The sequence below is a fragment of the Narcine bancroftii genome, chromosome 13, assembly GCF_036971445.1.
Source record: "Narcine bancroftii isolate sNarBan1 chromosome 13, sNarBan1.hap1, whole genome shotgun sequence".
Taxonomy (NCBI): domain Eukaryota; kingdom Metazoa; phylum Chordata; class Chondrichthyes; order Torpediniformes; family Narcinidae; genus Narcine; species Narcine bancroftii.
The window spans coordinates 62,271,198-62,290,046 of record NC_091481.1 but is presented as its reverse complement, the minus strand read 5'-3'; the positions used below and the strand labels follow the sequence as shown (position 1 = coordinate 62,290,046).

The window sequence follows — 18,849 nt, the reverse complement described above, 5'->3', positions numbered from 1 at the left end:
GGCATTGGTGTTCCCATACCAGACCGTGGTGCAGCCGGTCAGCACATTTTCCACCACACATCTGCAGAAATTTTCCAGGGTTTCTGGTGTCATACCAAACCTCCGCAAACTCCTGACGTGCTGATACGCTTTCTTCACGATGCCTTTAGTGTGTTGGGTCCAGGAATCCTCTAAGATAGTCACTCCCAAGAACTTAAAGATGCTCACCCTCCCCACCTCTGATCCCCCAATGATCACTGGATCGCACGCCTCTGGTTTTCCCTTCCTGAAGTTAACAATCAACTCTTTGACATTGAGGGCGAGGTTGTTGTTGGTGCACCATTCATCCAAGTTTTCAATCTCCCCCCTGGCTCATCGTCCCTTTTCACCACCATGGAATCGTTAGCGAATTTGTAGGTGGCGGTGTCATACCGAGCCGCAGTGATAGGTGTACAGCGAGTAGAACAGGGGGCTAAGACCGCAGCCCTGTGGTGCTTCAGTGCTGATGGAGATTGTGGAAGAGATGTTCTTGCCACTCCTCACTAACTGTAGCCTGGAGGTGAGGAAACCCAGGATCAAATTACGCAGTGGTGTATGAAAGCCCAGGTCTTGGAGTTTGCTGATCAATTTTGAGGGGATGATGCTGAACTGTGGACAATAAAGGGCATCCTCATGTATGCATCTTTGCTGTCCAGATGTTCTAAGGCTTTGTGTAGAACTAGTCAGATGGTATCCGCCATAGACCTGTTGCAAAGATGGGCAAATTGAAATGGATCCACGTCGCCACTCAGAATGATATGCTGCAATACCAGCTTTTCTAAACACTTCATCTTTGCTGACCCGAGTGTCATTTAGGCAGGTTACCACACTCTTCTCGGGCACCACAGGATCGAAGCCTGCCACCCCCCCTCCCCACCATTCCGACATGAGCTGATCCATTCTCCCAGAAAATTAATAATCTCGACACCCAACGATCTGGCCTGCTGGCAAATTCCTTTGGTTCACCACTCTCAAGTTAAAGAAGTTCCCACGATATTCACACATTTGGATGCCAGGAAACTCAAAACCAGCACAGGCTTCATTGTACCTAACAATCACACAGACACGACAACATTTTTAACTTGAGCACACCACACAAGTACATTTCAGCCTCTGCTAGTTTAATTAGTTACCTGTTTGGCAGTATTTCTGTTCTGGAATTATCACCCATCTTGGAATACCTTGCACCCTTTCCCCAGATGGAGCACCATCCTCGTGTACAACAGCACAGCCTCCAAGGCATTGCTCACCCTGGTATTTCTAGCGTTTGTCATGGCATATTCTTTACAGGTTTCAAAATTGGAATCAATATGCCAGGTGATGAGTGACCATAAACAGCTTCCATGACTTAGTGAAATCCAATTTGCAGCAAAGACAGAAACTTCTAAAGATTTAAAATAATTATTATCCAATTATAATCACAAGATTAAATACAATGAGAGAGTAGAGGTAATCCTTAAGCGGTCAAGTCATGCATCTGGAAGTGGCAACATCTAAGTTTGTTATTGTAGCATTGAGTTTAGAACCTGCAAAATGCATAAGTATTCCTTTGGCATCAAGAGAAGAAAGAGATGAAGTCAACTGATTCGCCACCGGCAGGAATCGCCTAAGTGCCTCTTACAGTCAGAGAGAGAGAAGCAAAAGAGAGTCCCCCTGGAGTCACCGAGAGAGACAAATTCACCTGAGGAGATCTCAAGAAACTGAGAAATTTACCGATTGTCAACAGCTCAAAAAGAAGGCTAAAAAAAAGGTTTTGGCACGAGGTCAATTGGCGGGAACATTAAAAAAAATGTGTGTGTGTGTGTGTGTGTGTGTGTGTGCGTGGGGGATACCCAAACCATTACAGCTTAGGCATAATTCTGCAAAGTCATTCCAAAGTTTAGTCTTAGAAATCCCTTGCCGAAAAGCGGGCTTTTAAACTGCTGCACAGAATTAATCACGAAAGACCGAGTGACCGGACGGCTGAAAGAGAAATGACAAATTATGTTGAGTTTCTTCCAGAGAAAAGATCCTTTGGTACAAGCAGCTGACACAATTCCCCTTTCCCTTGCGTAGGGAAACAAGGCGAGTGGCTTTCACAATGCGTCCAAAACCCCAATATAGATCAATCAAAGAGGCCTTTCCTTTGGTCACAGTGAGGTTCAATAATTCCCCTGACAGAGAGAATCAGCCGATTTGTCATTTCACACAGAGTCACTCCACCTCCGTGTTCCATGAGATGGTCAATAATGAATATTGTTCCTTCCAGTGTCCCGCCCACATGACTCTCTCACCACCTGAGTCTCTGGAAAAGCAACAAATGTTCCTTCTCCTGGCCAAAGTGGTGAATTTGGGTCCAGTCTGTCCTTTTCGTTGCCACCCAGTCTCTCCAGTTGTGAATGGTTGCAGCCTGTACTAGCCCTTAAATTGATACTCACACTAAATGAAACATAAGCTTGCAATACAAGTCACACAAATACAATATTAAAAAGATTTGCAAGAGGTATATGAATTTTACATCAGTGTGTAACAGAGAGACAGCGTCCACCACCTGGTGGTGCCATTGTGCTCCTGTTCGGAGCACACACTGCCTGCCAATCAAGGTCAAAGAATCACCCCAAGCCATCAAGGTGACCCTTGCGATTGGCTCACCTAAATCACCAGGTGTTTCAGTCCAGGCAGCCCGGCCAGACTCAGCCCTGACCTTCATCCAATTGGCCCAGGTGAATCACCTAGGCTGACCCCGCTGAGTCCTTGCACTTAGCCACAGCAGCCAACGGGGCACAGACTGCCCCAAGTGATTGCCCCCCCCCCCCCCCCATACTGCCTACAGAACTATAAAGGACCATGTGCCCCTATGTTCTGCCTCTTTGGACTCCTTGTGGCTCGTTAGTAGCACCTTTTGCGTGTGTGTGTGTGTGTGTGTGTGTGTGTGTGTGTGTGTGTGTGTGTGTGAACTTGTGGGACCCACACGAACCCAACCAACACAATGCAATTTACTCAAATTCATTTCCAAACTGCATGATTAGTTTTAATTTTAATAAATTAAATTCAAGTAATAAAATAGAGTACAGCTCTGATTTATCCAAAGTCCTCATTTATCCAAAATTTTTCGGAGCCAAACTGAAAAGAAAAATTCACTCAACATGAAATTGTCCTTGTTACAGGTAATTCTGTAAATCGGCGGCCATGTTGAGTTTTTCTCGGTGATCGGCGGTGTCCTGAAATTTTTTGCTGAGAATTAAACATTATTTTAATGCTTAAAAAGCCTTCCCTTGTTGTTTGTGGTTGTTTAAACATTGATACAAATTATTTGATATTGCTGCTGGCTGTTTTCAAAAAAATAAAAATGATGGAGAAACTCAGCAGGTCAAACCACCTACTTTATCTTTCTTTGGCTTGGCTTCGCGGACGAAGATTTATGGAGGGGGTAAAAAGTCCACGTCAGCTGCAGGCTCGTTTGTGGCTGACCAGTCCGATGCGGGACAGGCAGACACGATTGCAGCGGTTGCAAGGGAAAATTGGTTGGTTGGGGTTGGGTGTTGGGTTTTTCCTCCTTTGCCTTTTGTCAGTGAGGTGGGCTCTGCGGTCTTCTTCAAAGGAGGCTGCTGCCCGCCAAACTGTGAGGCGCCAAGATGCACGGTTTGAGGCGTTATCAGCCCACTGGCGGTGGTCAATGTGGCAGGCACCAAGAGATTTCTTTAGGCAGTCCTTGTACCTTTTCTTTGGTGCACCTCTGTCACAGTGGCCAGTGGAGAGCTCGCCATATAATACGATCTTGGGAAGGCGATGGTCCTCCATTCTGGAGACGTGACCCATCCAGCGCAGCTGGATCTTCAGCAGCGTGGACTCGATGCTGTCGACCTCTGCCATCTCGAGTACCTCGACGTTAGGGGTGTGAGCGCTCCAATGGATGTTGAGGATGGAGCGGAGACAACGCTGGTGGAAGCGTTCTAGGAGCCGTAGGTGGTGCCGGTAGAGGACCCATGATTCGGAGCCGAACAGGAGTGTGGGTATGACAACGGCTCTGTATACGCTTATCTTTGTGAGGTTTTTCAGTTGGTTGTTTTTCCAGACTCTTTTGTGTAGTCTTCCAAAGGCGCTATTTGCCTTGGCGAGTCTGTTGTCTATCTCATTGTCGATCCTTGCATCTGATGAAATGGTGCAGCCGAGATAGGTAAACTGGTTGACTTTATATTGCAAAGATAAAGATACATCACCAACATGTCAAGCTTGAGCTCTTCATCAAGGTATGAGCAAGATGTAAACAGGCACCTGAAGGAAATGGTGGTGGACGATGGGCAGCTGGAGGAACACAGGCCCACTCTCATGAGGTAATAGGTGGATAAGAGAGGGAGGGCACAAGAGAAAATAGGGGGAAGGGAGAAAAAGCTCTGTAAATGGAGAGGAAAAAGGGTGGCGAGCTGGAGGAAAGGAGACAGGAGGACAGGGAAGAACAGGGAGTGGTTTTGCTGAAACTGGAGAAGTCGATTATGATGTATGAAGCAATATCGTTTGGAGGATTTTATAATTATGTTTCAGTATAGTACATTAATCTTATATTTGGGTTTTATTTTCAAAGTACAGTAAAATCCTTGTTTACAATGTCTAACAAATTAATACCACTGCATTAAGAATAAACAATTTAAAAGACAAAAATACTCTGCCGCACTCACTGTTTCCAAACTTCACTTTCTTTTTTCTTTGGCTTGGCTTCGCGGACGAAGATTTATGGAGGGGGTAAAAGTCCACGTCAGCTGCAGGCTCGTTTGTGGCTGACAAGTCCGATGCGGGACAGGCAGACACGGCCGCAGCGGTTGCAAGGGAAAACTGGTGGGTTGGGGTTGGGTGCTGGGTTTTTCCTCCTTTGTCTTTTGTCAGTGAGGTGGGCTCTGCGGTCTTCTTCAAAGGAGGTTGCTGCCCGCCGAACTGTGAGGCGCCAAGATGCACGGTTTGAGGCGATATCAGCCCACTGGCGGTGGTCAATGTGGCAGGCACCAAGAGATTTCTTTAAGCAGTCCTTGTACCTCTTCTTTGGTGCACCTCTGTCACGGTGGCCAGTGGAGAGCTTGCCATATAACACGATCTTGGGAAGGCGATGTTCCTCCATTCTGGAGACGTGACCTACCCAACGCAGTTGGATCTTCAGCAGTGTGGATTCGATGCTGTCGGCCTCTGCCATCTTGAGTACTTCGATGTTAGGGATGAAGTCGCTCCAATGAATGTTGAGGATGGAGCGGAGACAACGCTGGTGGAAGCGTTCTAGGAGCCGTAGGTGATGCCAGTAGAGGACCCATGATTCAGAGCCGAACAGGAGTGTGGGTATGACAACGGCTCTGTATACGCTTATCTTTGTGAGGTTTTTCAGTTGGTTGTTTTTCCAGACTCTTTTGTGTAGTCTTCCAAAGGCGCTATTTGCCTTGGCGAGTCTGTTGTCTATCTCATTGTCGATCCTTGCATCTGATGAAATGGTGCAGCCGAGATAGGTAAACTGGTTGACTTTATATTGCAAAGATAAAGATACATCACCAACATGTCAAGCTTGAGCTCTTCATCAAGGTATGAGCAAGATGTAAACAGGCACCTGAAGGAAATGGTGGTGGACGATGGGCAGCTGGAGGAACACAGGCCCACTCTCATGAGGTAATAGGTGGATAAGAGAGGGAGGGCACAAGAGAAAATAGGGGGAAGGGAGAAAAAGCTCTGTAAATGGAGAGGAAAAAGGGTGGCGAGCTGGAGGAAAGGAGACAGGAGGACAGGGAAGAACAGGGAGTGGTTTTGCTGAAACTGGAGAAGTCGATTATGATGTATGAAGCAATATCGTTTGGAGGATTTTATAATTATGTTTCAGTATAGTACATTAATCTTATATTTGGGTTTTATTTTCAAAGTACAGTAAAATCCTTGTTTACAATGTCTAACAAATTAATACCACTGCATTAAGAATAAACAATTTAAAAGACAAAAATACTCTGCCGCACTCACTGTTTCCAAACTTCACTTTCTTTTTTCTTTGGCTTGGCTTCGCGGACGAAGATTTATGGAGGGGGTAAAAGTCCACGTCAGCTGCAGGCTCGTTTGTGGCTGACAAGTCCGATGCGGGACAGGCAGACACGGTTGCAGCGGCTGCAGGGGAAAATTGGTTGGTTGGGGTTGGGTGTTGGGTTTTTCCTCCTTTGCCTTTTGTCAGTGAGGTGGGCTCTGCGGTCTTCTTCAAAGGAGGTTGCTGCCCGCCAAACTGTGAGGCGCCAAGATGCACGGTTTGAGGCGATATTAGCCCACTGGCGGTGGTCAAACTGGCGGTGGACCACTGGCGGTGGTCAAACTTCACTAACATGAATATATAAACCTTAAAGCATTCAATTTTATTTTCAGTCACATTGTTTGAAAACATTTAACTGTCGCTGCATCTGCAGGTTCCTCCCCCTCCACGGAGCCGCCCGAAAGATTTACAATAACATTATAGATAATTAACCCCCCCCCCCCACCAAGTTTACAGGTAAAGCCTCTGATCATGCCAACTCTTACTAAGCAGGGATAAGGAGGCACTTTAAGCAGCTTCATCCCGGGCGACACCATTGCTGTTTCACACAACTTTATTCAAACAGCTGCTACAAGCAAAGCCCGACCAAGGCCCTCCCCTCCATTGGCTGAATCTTCACCCAAGGTTGATGTGTTACTTCAGAGAATATTTACTTCTACAATTTTAAACTTGCATATTTTTTACCTGTTATTTTATTCTTTTATTTTTAGTTTTCTCCATTTAAAAACAATGCAAATTAGGAGCAGAAAAAAGCCCACTCAGTCCACTGCTATTTAGTAGGATCATTACTGATTAGGCCGTAAACTCGGCTGCTTATCCTTTATCTGTGGAATTCTCAGTCCAATGAGGCTGCTTATAAAATATTCAAGATTCTTGTATTGTCATATAATAAAACTGGTGTAATATTAGACAAAATTGACTTTAGTCTGCCACGTGGCAGAATTTGCTCCTTACAGTCAGAGAAGGAGAAGCAAGAGAATACCGCCAATTATCAGGTATCCGTGGATTCACCTCCAGCGCTCCTGTAGCCTCCCGTCCAAACCATTAGCAACCCGAGCTCCAAACCTGTACTTCTGACATGATCAGGAAACCTTCAGTGCCCTTGGCACCCTCTCGCATCCAGCCTCCAATGCCTGGTAGCCTTCAGCCAGTCTCGAGCCCATCCCCAGCAGTCCATTGCCTGGCGCGAGTCCTCTCACCACAGTCGCCAGCAGACTGCGTGGGTTCCTCGCCAATAGCCCGCCACCTGTGTGTTCTTCAGCCGCAGAGCCCCTCACTGGTCCACCATCCCTTGGGTCGGCTCCTCTGCAAACAGTAGGGGGGGAGGGGTGGGAAAATATTCTCCACATTCTCTGGTGCTCTGCTTCCCCAGAGTTTGTAATGTCTCAAGGCTGCTGCCGATCATAGGTCCAGACCCCCCCCCCACGATGGCACGACTTTAAAACAGACCACCATTGGCTCCTTGAGCAGGCTGATTAAAGCCCGTATGGTGCCATCAGGAGTTGATCTGGGCGGTTGGACCCTGTGGAGGAGCGCTGTGTCTCCGCTCCCTGCTCTCCACAGGTCCATACTAGTGGCCATGATGCTGGTGAAACCAGCTACTGCAGCTCCACCATTTTAAAAAAATATATACATTTAAGACGTAGATTTTTTTTGAATAGCTGAATTAAACATTATGGGGAACAGGTGGTGAAGTGGAACTTAATAAATTGGTTAAATCAGACATGATCTTATTGAATGGCAAATCAGGGTTCAAAGGCCAGATGGACGACTCCTGCTCCAATTTCTTGTGCTCTTATTTCCTCATCCATCGCTGATAACCTTGCATTCCTGAGCTTATCCTTTATCTCAATCATTACCTTTGTCTCAAAACTAAATAAAGAATCTGCTGACTTGTTTTTTTTTAATTGTCACTCCTAGTTCTAGATTCTTCCACAAGAGGGAACATTCTTTCCATGCCCACACTCTCAAGACCCTTCAAGCACCTAATGTTTTTCTATCAAGTCCTCTGAACTCCAGCAGATATAACATGAGCTCATTCAACCTTCCATATTAGGAAACTCAGCCATTTCAGATATTGGTCCAGTGAACCAGCTCTGAACTGCTTCCAACACACCGACAACCTTGGGCAAGTCAGGAGACCAAACGTGTACACAGTACCTCATTCAGTAAAAACCCCTGGTACCCGGCACCTATAGACATTGGGCGATGAGGATAATGTCTAACTTGCATTAAGAATAAACAGTTTAAAAGACAAAAATACTACACTGTACAAATTTCCCTTGCACGAATATATAAACCTTAAAGCATTTTACTTTATTTTCAGCCACATGCTTCTTTGAAAGCATTTAACCATCGCTGCATCTGGAGGTTCCTCCCCCTCCACGGAGCCACCCGAAAGATGAACAATAACATTATAGATAATTAATTTCCCCCCCCCCACTCCACCAAGTTTACAGATAAAGCCTCTGACCGGGACAACTCTAAGCAGGGATAAGGAGACGCTTTAAGAGAGTTGCCCCAACGGCGAGCAACGCCAACCAGTTCTTCATCCTGGGCGACGACATCGATGTTTCACACAACTTTATTCAAATGAGTAAAGCCCAACCAAGGCACTCCGCTGGCTGAATATTGACTCACGTCTTCATTAAAGGTTTGTGTGTTATTTCAGAGAACATTTTAGTTTACATTTTTAAACTTGCATTTATTTTAACGACTATTTTTCCTCGATTTTTTTTTGCCATACTTGAAGCTTGCTGGTTCCTTAATCCTTCAATTCCAGAGACCAGAGCGTAGTATTTGGTTCTCTTCACTTTCCTAACCACTCACTGTACTTGCATTCCAGCCTTTTGCAAATCATTTGGTATGGCAATCTGCTTCTCAAAGCTCAGTAACCTCCCCCTCTGAGACAAAATGGGCATCTGTCCACATGAAATCACTCGACAGGTAACATACCCCTTTGTAGATTCCTGATGTCCACATCTCACCTTGCATTCCTACCCTTCGTATCCATCCATGGCTTTCCCCTCTTGATTAGCATTCCCCTAATTTCCTTCAGTTCTGTCCTCCTCCAGCAACCAGATTCAAGACTCAATTTATTGTCATGCAATAAAGACAGTGTAATATTGCACTGAATCCATTTTCATCTGTCGTAAGGCGGACAGATTCGCCATCAGCCGAAATTGCCTGAAGCGCCTCTTACAGTCAGAGAAAGAGAAGCCGAAGAGAGTCGCACCCAGAGTCACCGTGGGGCACCACAGATTTGTCTCCAGTGCTCCCGCAGCCCCACCTTTATTGGCTGCGCTGTGTGTGGGGTGCCCTTTGAGACAGTAAATCACATCGCAGGGTTACGGGGAGAAATAATCCGTGCAAAGAAAAGACAACATCATTTTACCAGTGTGAGGCCATTACGATCTCGCACGAGCAAAAGATATAGGAGCAGAAATAGGCCAATCGGCCCATCAAGTCCACTCCAGATTCTATCACGATCCATCCTCCCAGTCCCCAAAAGGGCCCTTGAATCTAGAGATGCACGATTCCATGCTCGGGACTGTTCTTCTGGACAGGTAAAAGGGGGATTTGCGGCCGGGGTGGGAGAAATCCGTTAATATTATTCCAAATTAGCCCAGGAAGAGCAGGTGGAGTTGGCGGAAGGGAGGGACGCTGCCTCCTCTGTTCAAGAGGGAGCTAGTGTGGGGAGAATCAAGCGGATGGAGGGAGCTGAGAACAGGCAAGGGTGAGATGGGATTGTCGTGGGCTAGTATCTGCTCGATGGGCCGAGTGGACTCCTTGGGCAGAAGCAGCCGGTATGCTGGGCCAGGCCAATTGGGTGAGCCCCCAGGCCCCCCCACTCTCTCCCCTGGGCCCCCCTTCCCCCGCAGACCGCGCCCCAGATCCCGGGGCCAAGGACACAGCCGGGGCCCGAGTTCCTCGGGCAGGGCCCCACTACCATGGCAACGCCGCCACCGCTCGCGACACCCCATCACATCGCATTCACCCTGAACCCCATTTACCGTCAGTCAGCCTCTCCCAAGCTCCTGCTTCTCCCTGACAGATAGAACTCTCAACCAATCAGCTTCAGAGCAGGCGCGGACTACCCAATCGTTGTATTGAAGGGTGGGATCGACCCACGTGACTACCAGGCGCACAGGGCAGAAATTCATCGTCATGCTGCTATGGGACACAGGGGGCGCCATCTTTGATGCAGGCAGAGTGATGCTGGTTGAATGCTATTTTGATGATAACTTGTTAGAATCAGAATACTTTGTCATGAACAGGCCACAAAATTCGTGATTTTAAGGCAGAATTACAGTGCAAACATTTATATAAACCACCTTGCAAAATAAATAAAAAATAGTGCAGGAAAAAGTCAAAGTAAGCCAGGAATCTGATGGCGGAGGGGAAGAAGCTGTCCTTGTGCCGCTGAGTGCACGTCTTCAGGCTCCTGGACCTTTTCCCCGATGGGAGCAGAGTGAAGAGGGCGCGGCCTGGGGGCTGGGGGCTCCTTGAGGATAGAGACTGCTTTCTTAAGACACCGACTCTTGTAGATGTCCTCGATGGAGTGAAGTCTGGTGCCCGTGATATGTTGCATGTCAGAAATAAAACTTCTCACACATGAGTCTCTTTAAAACTGATGACACGACAAGCTTTATTTACAAGTCTGCAGAGTTGGACTCAACTGGCTTCTCACCAGTTAAGCCCCGATACATACAGTGCACTGATTTTTATACCCTTGTTGTTTGCCCTTCCCCTTCTTATTAATACTGTTTTACTTGGTTAGTATTGCAAAAGCATTCTAAGTACAACTGCATTTTTAATTATCACGTTCGTTACGTACGCTGCGAACTCTATATACACTAAATTCTGTTTCTCACCCTTCTTATCAATCTTTTGCCTCCTGCATGTCTCTCACTATGACCATGAAAAGATATGTTTAAAAAAACATATCCAGCTGAACTTTTTGTCCTTGGCTGCTAGTAAGCTCCCTGTCCGTTCTGGCTTCCCTTTTTATGATTAATCATCACATTTTAACTTAAGCCATTTTAACCTAAATTCTCTATCTATAACAATCCACCCCTTTCTCTCTTTAAAATGTGTGTATTATATATATATGAATGGGGATTTTAACTCGGGGAAGAGAAACGTCTCATGATAAATTAATTTCGTGCTGAAGTAAAATTCTAACGGGGTCTCCCAGTTCCCCTGGTTGCATAGACTGTTGGACCATGGAAATCACCAGGCTGCGTAGACAGGGAATAATACAGGGCAAAACAAGTAGGAGGAATAAAATACCTCCGATGACCCACAATAAGGTACGCCACCAGGTTCCTCCAAACCATTTGTCCATCCAATTTAATTTTGCAAAAGGATGCCAGGTTTGAACCGGTACATGGGACAAAGTACGAATATTATCAGCGATTTTTCGAATGGCTTGGCCATTATCATCAATCTGTAAGCAGCAGTTAGTCAAATTAAGCTTTCCACATACACCTCCTTCTGTGGCTAGGAGATAGTCTAGGGCCAGACGGTTCTGATATATAGCAGAGCGCATTTGACCTTGCTGGGATGCAAGTAATTGCAGGGCTAGAGCTGTTTGATTTGTAACAATTTCAAGGACTGCTTGCAAGCGAATAATGCGATTTAACATATAAATAGGAGTACGATAACCCCAGGATCCATCTTGAGCCCATGTAGCGGGACCATAATATTGAATTATGCGTTCTGGAGGCCAATCATCTCCCCATTTTCCCAAATGTACCGTGCTAGAGCGGGGCTGACGGTGTAATGTATCAAAAATCTTCACTCCTAATTTATGACCGTGATCGTGGGGTAGGAGGAAAAATTCTGGGCGGATTATTCCTAGGAAACAAGTTCCACTCCACTGTAAGGGGAGACGAGTATAAGCTTTATTACCACATACCCAGAATAATCCATCTGGGGATACTCCATATCCCCGTTCCCAAACTCTTTTAAGAATGGGGTTTGATTGGTATGGTCCTGTGATGGTGGAACTGGTACAATTCCAAAGCTGAATACTGCTATTAGACAGGGGTAGGCAATTAGTTTTAAAAACAGTGTATAAGAACCAAGTCAGGGGTTTAGGAAACCAAGTGAAATTACCAGGCGAAATGCGAATCCATACAGCCTTGCAGGGACTTTTTCCTACTGGGTATTTGCCGGTTCGTGAGAGACAATAAAAACCAGAGGGGACGTTAGAGAGAGACCAAGTTTCTCTTGATCTTGTTCGGTTAGTTGTCCAAATTCGGGAAATCATGGTCAATGAATTGAGGGACTTCCCCCACCAAGGCCATTGCTCTGACATCCGTGGACCCCCGCAGACCCAACAATTGGTTACATTAAAAGTTCCTGCAATTCTAGTTGCAAGATCAACAAAAAGGTTATCTCCCCCAACTGCGTGACCGAAACTTTCATGGTTATTTGGATGGACTCGAACTAAGTCCGGCTGTCTTAAAGGGGCAGGCACTTTTGAGTGTGGAGTGGAATTTCTTATTGGAACAGTACGCTGGTGTATGCAAAACCAGAGTCCATCAGGGCATGGTGGGCCTGAGTCACCCTTCCAACCGTTAAGAGGGAAAGGAGTGGTATTAGGAATCTGTATATAATGACCCATATTATTTCCTTCTTTTTCCACACAAGGGGTATATGGATGTTGGGTGGTATTTTCTGCCCAGCATTTCTCAGGAACTGAGGTATGGGAAATAAAATTACCCTCCTTTCTTCCCCAAGTGCGGTCCTGAAACAGGACCACTGTGTCTCTGCATTTCTTACATTTCACACCTGATAAAGACATAGGCAAACTAAGAAAAATCAAAGAACATAACAATAACATTGTGAATCAAGTCTTTCTGCGAAATCGCAAGGTAAGAGGTTTTTCTCCAGGAACACAAGTCCAATCTGAGTTCGTATCAGGGTCCTGAGGCGCCTCTACAGGTCCCTTAAATCTGGATGCGTGTGTCCACCCCTTCTCTCTTGTTCGTGCTGCAGATTCTGTAGTTAAGAGAACTTGGTATGGACCTTCCCACTGGGGCTGGAGTTTTTCAGTTTTCCAGGTCTTGATGAGAATCCAGTCTCCTGGTTCCACTTTGTGTAAAGAAAAGTCTAGAGGCGGTGTTTGTGCCAATAGTCCTCTCTTTCGTAAATCTGTAAGAGAGCGTGACAGTGCCTGTAAATAGTTCCTAACAAATATATCCCCTTCCCCCAAGGTGGGACACCCCTCAACTGTTCTCCAGAAGGGAAGCCCAAACATCATTTCATAAGGGGACAACCCTACATCTTTTCGTGGGGCAGTACGAATTCTCAATAAAGCCAGGGGCAGACACTTTATCCAAGGCATTTTAGTTTCCACCATTAATTTTGTCAATTGCATTTTTAGGGTTCCATTCATACGTTCAACCCTCCCTGAGCTTTGTGGATGCCAAGGGGTATGCAATTTCCAAGAGACCTGTAATGCATTACAAATCAATTGCTGGATTTTTGAACAAAAATGTGGAACCCTGTCTGAGTCTATAGAATCCATTATACCATATCTGAGCCATGTCCTTTTCTTCCTTAGCAGTGAAAATGGGAGCCTTCTTTATGCCTTGCCTTATTGGGATTAAGGTCAGCAAACGGACTTCTTGTTGCATGGCTGCCCTTTCGGCTTCTTCATCAGCCAGTCTGTTTCCAATTGCTGTCGGGGTATCTCCCCTCTGATGGCTTGGTATGTAGACCACTGCTATTTCCTGGGGTAATGTCAAGGCTTCTAAAGTCAGAGTAATCATCTGTTCGTGTGCCAATTCCTTTCCTCTTGATGTAATTAGACCACGCTCCTTCCAGATCTTACCAAAGGTATGCACTACCCCGTATGCGTATTTGGAATCAGTGTAAATCGTTCCAGTTTTCTCTGCCAGTATTCTGAGGGCTCTCTGCAAGGCATATAGTTCACAGGACTGTGCTGACCAGCTTCCGGGTAGTCTCGTGGATTCTACTACTTTCCAAGTATTTCCTTCTATTATAGCATACCCACTTCTTCTCATTCCGTCAACACATCTGGCGGAGCCGTCAATGTAGAATTCATATCCTTCTCCCAGCGGAGTATCGCAAAGGTCTTCTCGGGTCTTGGTCTGAAGATCCGTCAACTCGACACAGTCGTGCTCCACCTCTCTCTCTGTTTCACTGCCGTATAAAAACTGAGCTGGGTTGCAGCTATTAATCTTTGCAAACTGTAGATCTTCTCCGACCATTAAAATGGTTTCATACTTTAATATGCGAGAATCAGTCAGCCATCGATGGGCAGTTTGTGTTAATAAAACACTCACAGGATGGGAGGTGTACACAGTCATCTTTCCTCCAAAAGTAAGTTTACGTGCTTCCTCTACCAACAGAGCAGCAGCCGCTACTCCCTGGATACACGTCGGCCATCCGCGAGACACTGGGTCCATCATTTTGGAAAGGAAAGCCACTGGGTGTCGCTGACCGCCTTTTTCCTGTGTTAAAACTCCCACAGCTGTTCCTTGGTTATGAGTGACAAATAGCTGGAAGGGCTGTTTTAAAGAGGGCAGAGTGAGTACCGGGGCTCGTGTCAGGCGATGCTTCAAGTCCTCAAACCATCCCTCCTCCTCCTGGGTCCATTTCAATGGATATTCATTTTCATTTGTCAGCTTTTCATACATAAACTTCACCAAAGCTGAGTAGTCCTCTATCCATAACCTACAGTAACCTAAGAGTCCCAGGAATTGTCTTATTTCCTTCTTATTACGGGGTAACTGCATTCTAGTGATTCCCGCAATCCGTTCAGGGGTAATCCGTTTCTGTCCTTTACTTATCTGGTGTCCCAGATATACCACAGTTCTCTCAACGAACTGTAACTTGTTCCTGGACACCCGTAGACCCTTTTTCCCCAGATAATTCAAGAGTCTAATTGTATCTCCCCTCATTTCTTGTTCCTTGGGTCCTGATAATAGTAAATCGTCCACATACTGCATTAGTTGGGAATCATCAGATTGTGGATAGTCCGCCAGGATTTGTTCTAGCATTTGTCCAAACAGGTTCGGAGATTCAGTGAACCCTTGGGGCAATACAGTCCACCGAAGCTGTCTCCGTCTACCTGTCCATGGATTTTCCCATTCAAACGCAAACATATCTCTACTTTCCTCTTCTAATGGACACGTCCAGAAGGCATCCTTCAAGTCGATAACACTAAACCACTCATGGTCTGGGGGAATCCGACTCATAATAGTATAGGGATTAGGCACCACTGGGTGGCGGGTCTGAACAATAGCATTCAAACTTCTTAGATCCTGAACTAGGCGATAGGATCCATCTGACTTTTTCACTGGGAGTATAGGGGTGTTATAAGGTGACATGCATTCTTCTAATAGTCCGTCTCGTATTAGAGTCTCAATTACCGGCTGTAGCCCTTTTCTCCCTTCCAAAGAAATAGGATACTGACGTTTCCTTACCGGCTGATGACCTGGTATTAATGTGACATGTAAAGGTGGGATGTCCAGACCTCCTCGATTTCCCTCCTTATACCAGACTCTCTCGTCAATCTGCCGTTCATCCTCTTCCTTTAGAGCACAGAGGTGGACTCGCACTTCTCCGTCCACAGGGAGAGCACCCAAACCTAGGAGAGCCTGTAAGTCCCTTCCTAGGAGGTTAAATCCAGCCGACGGTAACAACAAGAGGTCTTGTACCCCTTCTCTTTCTTCAAGTTTCACTGTTACTTGGGGAATTATTGATACCATTCTGGGAGCCCCTTCTATCCCAGAAATTTTCAAATTACTTTTTACAGGTTCAGTCCCGATTGGCACAGTTATTACACTACTTTGTTCCGCTCCTGTGTCCACCATAAACACCACCTCTTCTCCCTTGGGACCAATTTTTAGTTTTACCAGGGGTTCCCTCTTATACTTGGTCCCCAATATTTGGAACCCCTGACCCCCCTAATCTTCTTCCATAAGTTCGAGGGCACGCAATTCCCTCTTGTATCGGGGGCATTCCCTCTTAAAGTGTCCTTCCTCATTGCAGTAATAGCACTTAACGAACCTCCGGGGTCTTCCCTCTCTTGGATATCTTGGATTGTTTAGAGGAAGGTTTTGTTTTCTTTCCCCTCTGGATTCGGCATTCATCTGTCGGATAGTCTGTACCATAACCTTTGTCGCCCTCTTTTGATCTTCTTCTTCTCTCTGCACATATACTTTTTGCGCCTTTTTTAACAGGTCGCTTAGGGGTTTTTCGCTCCAGTCCTCCTCCTTTTCTAGTTTCTTTCTAATGTCCTGCCATGATTTGGAAACAAATTCAATTCAAATAAGCTGTTCACCCATTGGTGTACTAGGGTCCACGCCCGCATACTGTTGGACATTCTTTCTCACCCTCTCCAAGAAATCAGTAGGGGACTCGTCTTTCCCCTGGTGGTTCCCAAATGCCTTGGTGAAATTGTGACCCTTTGGCACAGCCTCCCGTATCCCTTTAATTGTCCACTCTCTATATTGTCTCATACTTGCCAATCCCTCGGGTGTTCGTTTGTCCCACCTGGGTTCATTTAAGGGATATTTTTGTTCATGGGGTCTGGGGTCCCCAGGTTGTTCATATTCCCACATGAGGAGGGTAGCCCGTCGAATCATCTGCCTCTCCTGGGGTGAGAATAATGTTCCCATTATTGCCTGCATCTCTTCCCACGTATATGTTTTTGGTCCCAGGAATTGGTCGAGCTGTTCGGCCAGTTCTATAGGATCTTCCAATAACTTTTTCATTTCTTTCTTAAATCCCCGCACCTCTGTACTAGTTAGGGGAACATTCACATATCCCGTTCCCCCTCCCGGTCCTCCCATAGGAACTTCCCTCAGGGGATTTAGGCTTACTGAATACTTTGATGGTCCTGGACCAGTCTGGGATCTTGTCCAGGGTCGGTTTACCGGTGGAAGTTTAGGGTCCAACTCCCTTAATTCATTCTTTTTTTCCCGGCCCCTTTCGGGGCAATCAGATTCATCACCTTTCCCCTCCAGCAGCGAGCTTCCCTCGGGCGCAGAAGGCACCAGGGGAATATAAGGAGGGGGAAGGTTGTCCAGAGGTTCCCACTTCTTTTCTCCCGCTACCCTCAATTTAAAACATTTTGTTAAGGATCCTGGCCAGGGAACCCAACAAAATGCATACGCTGACTCTTCTTGATTCACCTTTGGTCTCGAATTTACATATATGTTTAATGCTTGTCTAACCCAATCCTCATCAGATCCAAATTTCGGCCACCAGACCGAGGAACCTTTAATAGGTTGTTTCGACCAAAGGAGACAATATTGAACCATCTTTTTCTTGTTTTTGTCTCGATATCTTTTACTATCCCAATTTTCAAACATTCTCCCCAAAGGGCTGTCAAGGGGAACTCCCAGGAATTGTCCTGAATTTTTAGACGAGCCCTTAGATTTTGATCCTCCCATTTTCCCACCTAGATCCGTTTATCGTTGCTGAGGATCCTCTCGTTCTGGACCCTACTCCCTTCTTCTCAGACGCCTCGTCGGAGGTACTGTCCCTCCTTCGGTTACCACTGAGGTTTCCCTGGGGTCGACCCCTCTCTTCTCGGCACTTCGTCGGAGGTGCTGTCCCTCCTTCGGTTACCGCCGAGGTTTCCCTGGGGTCTATCCTAGAGTCCCACGACAGGGTCCTCACGCCACGACAAAAGCTCTATACCTGATCTATTACGTAAGTTTTTTTTTTATCCAAACAGGTGAATCCCGTTACACCTGTTACCCAATCCCCACAGCACAATCGTAAGTCGTCACTTACCGGTGTCTTCTCGGGGATTGAACCGTCACCCTTCTCCTCTCCGTCTTGTCGTGTCACCTTGTCCGGATACCACTCGCTCAAGCCGCCCGAAGCGACGAGCAAGGGACTAGGAGCCACTGAACTCAGCGGGGTGCACCACCTCCGATGTCCCTCTTCTCGCCTCCCCTCACGGCTGGAGAGTAGATCCCAGACGAACCCCCAATTGTCAGAAATAAAACTTCTCACACATGAGTCTCTTTAAAACTGATGACACGACAAGCTTTATTTACAAGTCTGCAGAGTTGGACTCAACTGGCTTCTCACCAGTTAAGCCCCGATACATACAGTGCATTGATTTTTATACCCTTGTTGTTTGCCCTTCCCCTTCTTATTAATACTGTTTTAATTGGTTAGTATTGCAAAAGCATTCTAAGTACAACTGCATTTTTAATTATCACGTTCGTTACGTACGCTGTGAACTCTACATACACTAAATTCTGTTTCTCACCCTTCTTATCAATCTTTTGTCTCCTGCATGTCTCTCACTATGACCATGAAAAGATAGGTTTAAAAAAACATATCCAGCTGAACCTTTTGTCCTTGGCTGCTAGTAAGCTCCCTGTCCGTTCTGGCTTCCCTTTTTATGATTAATCATCACATTTTAACTTAAGCCATTTTAACCTAAATTCTCTATCTATAACAACCCTCTGGAGTTTCTCCTGTGCATTGACCCGACAGTGAAGCAACCAGACAGATTGCTCTTCTCGTCCTATTGGCTGCTGTACTAGAGAAGTGAATTTTATCCAAAGCTCCCACTGTCAAGACCAGAAGTAGCTATAGAAAGTGGTGAACGCAGTTCAGAGCATCAACTCCAGTTGCCTCAGTAAGTCCCATCCCACCCTGGACACACTCTCCCTTTCCCACATTGGGGGAAGGATTGAGGTTTTTGATTGGGGAAAAGCTAGATTTGAGGAGATGCGAAAGGACTTGCAGGGTGTGCATTGGGACAATTTGTTTTATGGGCAGGATGTAGTAGAGAGATGGAAGTC

The 18,849-nt window shown here is 46.1% G+C and overlaps 2 protein-coding genes across 8 annotated transcripts in view; both read right to left on the bottom strand.

Moving 5' to 3' along the window:
- The window catches only part of pla2g6 (phospholipase A2, group VI (cytosolic, calcium-independent)), a 72,460-nt gene extending 62,318 nt beyond the window's left edge, over positions 1–10,142 (bottom strand). For 3 of the 7 annotated variants that reach the window (XM_069909432.1, XM_069909439.1, XM_069909438.1), the window contains exons 1-2: positions 10,054–10,099; positions 7,106–7,345 (exon numbers count right to left, since the gene is read on the bottom strand). In XM_069909432.1, coding sequence (XP_069765533.1) covers positions 7,106–7,159 — 54 coding nt within the window. In that variant the 5' untranslated portion in view covers positions 7,160–7,345; positions 10,054–10,099. Of the gene's footprint in view, positions 1–4,673; positions 4,802–7,105; positions 8,422–9,027; positions 9,859–10,053 lie in introns of those variants that run through there. The other 4 variants (XM_069909434.1, XM_069909436.1, XM_069909433.1 and 1 more) reach the window with 4 other exon arrangements.
- A 521-nt stretch (positions 10,143–10,663) lies between these two features.
- LOC138749040 (endogenous retrovirus group 3 member 1 Env polyprotein-like) lies at positions 10,664–18,500 on the bottom strand. The gene is made up of 2 exons (XM_069910071.1): positions 17,822–18,500; positions 10,664–13,201 (listed from the first exon to the last, which is right to left on the bottom strand). Exon 2 carries the CDS (start codon positions 12,888–12,890, stop codon positions 11,187–11,189), a length of 1,704 nt encoding a protein of 567 aa, XP_069766172.1. The 5' UTR covers positions 12,891–13,201; positions 17,822–18,500; the 3' UTR covers positions 10,664–11,186.
- Positions 18,501–18,849: the final 349 nt, after the last annotated feature.